General features: G+C 45.1%; 1 protein-coding gene across 1 annotated transcript in view; it reads left to right on the forward strand.

The window, feature by feature from the left end:
* The window catches only part of LOC106608422 (FRAS1-related extracellular matrix protein 2), a 66,486-nt gene extending 65,270 nt beyond the window's left edge, over nt 1–1,216 (forward strand). The window contains exon 34 of the mRNA XM_082977312.1: nt 536–1,216. Coding sequence (XP_082833438.1) covers nt 536–1,213 — 678 coding nt within the window. The 3' untranslated portion in view covers nt 1,214–1,216. The remainder of the gene's footprint in view (nt 1–535) is intronic.
* The last annotated feature ends 4,181 nt before the right edge of the window (nt 1,217–5,397 follow it).

Here is a 5,397-nt window from a genome sequence, read left to right on the forward strand (position 1 = left end):
TCAGTCAATCAGCCAGTCAGTCAGTCAGTCAGTCAGTCAATCAGTCAATCAGCCAGTCAGTCAGTCAGTCAGTCAGTCAATCAGTCAATCAGCCAGTCAGTCAGTCAATCAGCCAGTCAATCAGCCAGTCAGTCAGTCAGTCAGTCAATCAGTCAGTCAGTCAGTCAATCAGCCAGTCAGTCTGTCTGTCTGTCTGTCTGTCTGTCTGTCTGTCTGTCTGTCTGTCTGTCTGTCTGTCTGTCTGTCTGTCTGTCTGTCAGTCAGTCAAAGCTTTCACTTCGAATAAAAAATTGTTATCTCCACTACATACATATAAACCCCCTCTCTCCCTCCTCTCTTCCTTCTATCCTCTCTCCATCTCTCCTCCCAAGCCTCATCCTCCTATCCTCCCTACATATATACATTTACAATTTCTGTAATTTATCCAGAGCGACTTGCAGTTAGTGTATTTATCTTAAGATAGCTAGGTCGGACAACCACATCGCTCCTATCTCATCCATCTCTCCTCCCTTCATCCCTCTCTCTCTTCCATCAGGTGGCTGCTGGTCACGAGTGGTACGTCCACGTCGTCTACACCGTTCGCTCCAGGGACCATGGCAACCGCAACTACAACAACCGTAATCACACTGTCGGCAAGCGCAGTCTGTTTCCGCAGCACCACGTCATCTCCAGCGGGGGGCGCCAGAAGAGAGCAGCTCCAGAGAAAGAGAGAGGAGAGGACCAGGACAGGGGGACCAATCTCCGACACGTCCACCTGCAGAGAGCACCCAGTCTCGGGCAGAGCTGGGCCGAAGGTCCCCTGATGGACTGGGAGCTCCAGGAGAGGGGGGAAAGTCCGGTGGGAAGCCCAGAAAGGGAGACCTTGGATGGGGCCAAGGGGTCCATGACACTGGCGGTGGTGGTGCTGGTGGCAGGGTGTCTGGGAGGGGTGGTGGTGTACGCTGTGTTTGTTAGGAGAGAGACAATCCGCTCCCTCGATTGCCTCTCCTCCTCTTCTTTCTCCTCTTCCTCAAGGAGAGCATTGCCCCGAGGAGGAGAGGAGGGGAAGAACAGGAGAGGAGGAGCAGGAGAGGAGGGGAAGAACAGGAGAGGAGGAGGAGGAGAGGAGGGGAAGAACAGGAGAGGAGGAGGAGGAGAAAGAAGAGGAGGAGGAGGAGGGGATGGGTGGAACAGGAGAGGAGGAGGAAGTGATGCAGATAGTTCAGAGGTGTAACGAGTTCTGATTATTGCCCCTCCTCCTCCTCCCCCTCCTCCTCCTCTTCTTTCTCTTCCTCCTCCTCCTGCTTCTCCTCTTCCTCCTCCTCCTCCTGCTTCTCCTCTACCTCCTCCTCCTCTCTCCTCCTCCTCCTCTTCTTCCTCTTCCTCTTCTTCCTCCTCCTGCTTCTCCTCTACCTCCTCCTCCTCTCGCTCCTCCTCCTCCTCCTCCTTCTCTTCCTCCTTCTCCTCCTCCTCTACCTCCTCCTCCTCTTCCTCTTCCTCTTCCTCCTGCTTCTCCTCTACCTCCTCCTCCTCTCCCTCCTCCTCGTCTTTCTCTTCCTCTTCCTCCCCCTCTCCCTCCTCCTCGTCTTTCTCCTCCTCCTCCACCTTCTCTTCCTCCTCCTTCTCCTCTTCCTCCTCCGCTTCTTTCTCCTCCTCCTCCTCTTCTTCCTCCTCCTCCTCTCCCTCCTCTTTCTCCTCTTCTTCCTCCTCCTCCTTCTCCTCCTCCTCTTCCTCCCCCTCCTCCTCTTTCTCCACCTCCTCCACTTCTTCCTCCTTCTCCTCCTCCTCTCCCTCCTCCTCCTCCTCTTTCTCCTCCTCCTCCTCTTCTTCCTCCTTCTCCTCCTCCTCCTCTTCTTCCTCCTTCTCCTCCTCCTCTTCCTCCTCCTCCTCCGCTTCTTTCTCCTCTTCTTCCTCCTCCTCCTCCTCTTCTTCCTCCTCCTCCTCCTCAGATTTTTTATGGAAAATCTACATAAAATAACATCAAATTGATCAGAAATACAGTGTAGACATTGTTAATGTTGTAAATGACTATTGTAGCTGGAATATCTACATAGGTGTACAGAGGCCCATTATCAGCAACCATCACTCCTGTGTTCCAATGGCACGTTGTGTTAGCTAATCCATGTTTATAATTTTAAAAAGGCTAACTGACCATTAGAAAACCCTTTTGCAATTATGTTAGCACAGCTGAAAACTGTTGTTCTGATTAAAGAAGCAATAAAACTGGCCTTCTTCACACTAGTTGAGTATCTGGAGCATCAGCATTTGTGGGTTCGATTACAGGCTCAAAATGGCAAGAAACAAAGAACTTTCTTCTGAAAGTCGTCAGTCTGTTCTTGTTCTGAGAAACGAAGGCTATTCCACGCAAGAAATTGCCAAGAAACTGAAGATCTCGTACAACGCTGTGTACTACTCCCTTCACAGAACAGAGCAAACTGGCTCTAACCAGAATAGAAAGAGGAGTGGGAGGCCCCGGTGCACAACTGAGCAAGAGGACAAGTACATTAGAGTGTCTAGTTTGAGAAACAGACGCCTCACAAGTCCTCAACTGGCAGCTTCATTAAATAATACCCGCAAAACACCAGTTTCAACGTCAACAGTGAAGAGGCGACTCCGGGATGCTGGCCTTCTAGGCAGAGTTCCTCTGTCCAGTGTCTGTGTTCTTTTGCCCATCTTCATCTTTTCTTTTTATTGGCCAGTCTGAGATATGGCTTTTTTCTTTGCAACTCTGCATAGAAGGCCAGTATCCCCTTTTACAGTGTCTTCAGAAAGTATTCATCCCCTTGACTTATTCCACATTTTGTTGACTTACAGCCTGAATTCAAAATTGATTAAATATTATTTTTTTCTCACCCCATAATGACATCACAATACCCCATAATGACATCACAATACCCCATAATGACATCACAATACCCCATAATGACATCACAATACCCCATAATGACATCACACTACCCCATAATGACATCACAATACCCCATAATGACATCACAATACCCCATAATGACATCACAATACCCCATAATGACATCACAATACCCCATAATGACATCACAATTCCCCATAATGACATCACAATACCCCATAATGACATCACAATACCCCATAATGACATCACAATACCCCATAATGACATCACAATACCCCATAATGACATCACAATACCACATAATGACATCACAATACCCCATAATGACATCACAATTCCCCATAATGACATCACAATACCCCATAATGACATCACAATACCCCATAATGACATCACAATACCCCATAATGACATCACAATACCCCATAATGACATCACAATACCACATAATGACATCACAATACCCCATAATGACATCACAATACCCCATAATGACAAAGTGAGAGCTTCATCAGAGCTTTACATATCGGCCTCACGGCCTTCGTCAGAGCTTTAGGTATCGACCTCAAGGCCTTCGTCAGAGCTTTAGGTATCGGACTCACGGCCTTCATCAGAGCTTTAGGTATCGACCTCACGGCCTTCATCAGAGCTTTACATATCGGCCTCGCGGCCTTCGTCAGAGCTTTTGTGAATTTTTTTTAATTAGCACCCTTATGTAGACCTAGCCTCCTCCCACATCCATTCCACACATCGAATGGGGTTGGAGGCGAAGGAAAAACAAATAAGTGCTATCAAATATAACAATATGCATTTAATAAATATTAGAACAAAGTGTGTAAATAAGACGCATTGAACACGTCTGTAAAACCACAACGAGGACATAGAACTACCGAGCAAGTCTTCATTAATCATTGGGTACATCGTGCGAAAAAAAACTTCAGAGTAATCTGAAATAGGGACATAATTCATGTTCAAATTCACAACATAACATACGTTTTCATCTTTTTCTCTCCGTTTTCATCATTCTCTAACCTCTATGTGGGTCTTTTTTTGAAGAACGTTTTGTTAATAACGAAAAAAACAAAAATTCAATTTTTGAAGTGGTATCGATATATTGACGACATTTTTTTGTTGCCAATGGGAAGGAACTGAACAAGAGCAGATTTTATTTTATTTTTTTTATTTTATTAACTCATTAACTCAATGACACTGACTCAAATTCACTGTTGAATGTTCATTACCTCGATATGTGGAATTGAGAAATCAAACGGAACCCTGTTTACAACTCTCAACTTTACAACTGTACAGTATTTGCACATTATTCCTTTTTTCAAATTTTTCTAGCTCTCTCAAGTTGGTTGTCGATCATTGCTAGAAAGCCATTTTTATTAAGTCATGCCATAGATTTTCAAAAAAAAACTGTACCTAGGCCACTCAGGAACATTCAATGTTGTCTTGGTAATCAACACTTGAGTCTACAAAACATTAGAAACAGCTTCCTAATATTGAGTCGCACCCCCCTTTTTTTTTTTTGCCCCAAGAACAGCCTCAATTCGTCTCTACAAGTGTGTCTAAAGCGTTCCACAGGGATGCTGGCCCATGTTGACTCCAGGGATGCTGGCCCATGTTGACTCCAATGCTTCCCACAGTTGTGTCAAGTTGGCTGGATGTCCTTTGGGTGATGGACCATTCTTGATACACACAGGAAACTGTAGAGCCTGTAAAAAACCCAGCAGCGTTGCAGTTCTTGACACACTCAAACCGGTGCGCCTGGCACCTACTACCATACTCTGTTCATAGGCACTTAAATATTTTGTCTTGCCCATTCACCCTCGGAATGGCACACATACACAATCCGTTGTCTCAAAGCTTTAAAATCCTTCTTTAACCCGTCTCCTCCACCTTCATCTACACTTATTGAAGTGGATTTAACAGGTGACATCAATAAGGTCTCATAGCTTCCACCTGGATTCACCTGATCAAGAGTTCCTAATGTTTTGTACACTCAGTGTATATTTGGCCTCACTAAAAAGTGAATTTGTCTCCCAGTGTCTGTTGCAAAGCAGATTGAACCAGGTTTTCCTTTAGGATCTTGCCTGTGCTTAGCTCTATTCCATTTATTTTTTGTCTTAAAAAAACTCCCTAGTCCTTGCCGATGACAAGCATACCCATAACATGATGCAGCCACCACCGTGCTTGAAAATATGAAGAGTGGTACTCAGTAATGTGTTGTGTTGGATTTGCCCCAAACATAACGCTTTGTATTAATTTCTTTGCGAATTTTCTTTTCTGTTTTACTTTAGTGCTTTATTGCAAACAGGACGCATGTTTTGGAATATTTTTATTCTGTACAGGCTTTCTTCTTTTCACTCTGTCATTTAGGTTAGTATTGTGGAGTAACTACAATGTTGTTGATCCATCCTCAGTTTTCTCCCATCACAGCCATTAAACTCTGTAACTGTTTTAAAGTGAACATTGGCCTCATGGTGAAATCCCTGAGTGGTTTCCTTCCTCTCCGGCAACTGAGTTAGGAAGGACGCCTGTGT

Source organism: Salmo salar, chromosome 07 (genome assembly GCF_965601325.2).
Source record: "Salmo salar chromosome 07, fSalSal1, whole genome shotgun sequence".
Classification (NCBI taxonomy): domain Eukaryota; kingdom Metazoa; phylum Chordata; class Actinopteri; order Salmoniformes; family Salmonidae; genus Salmo; species Salmo salar.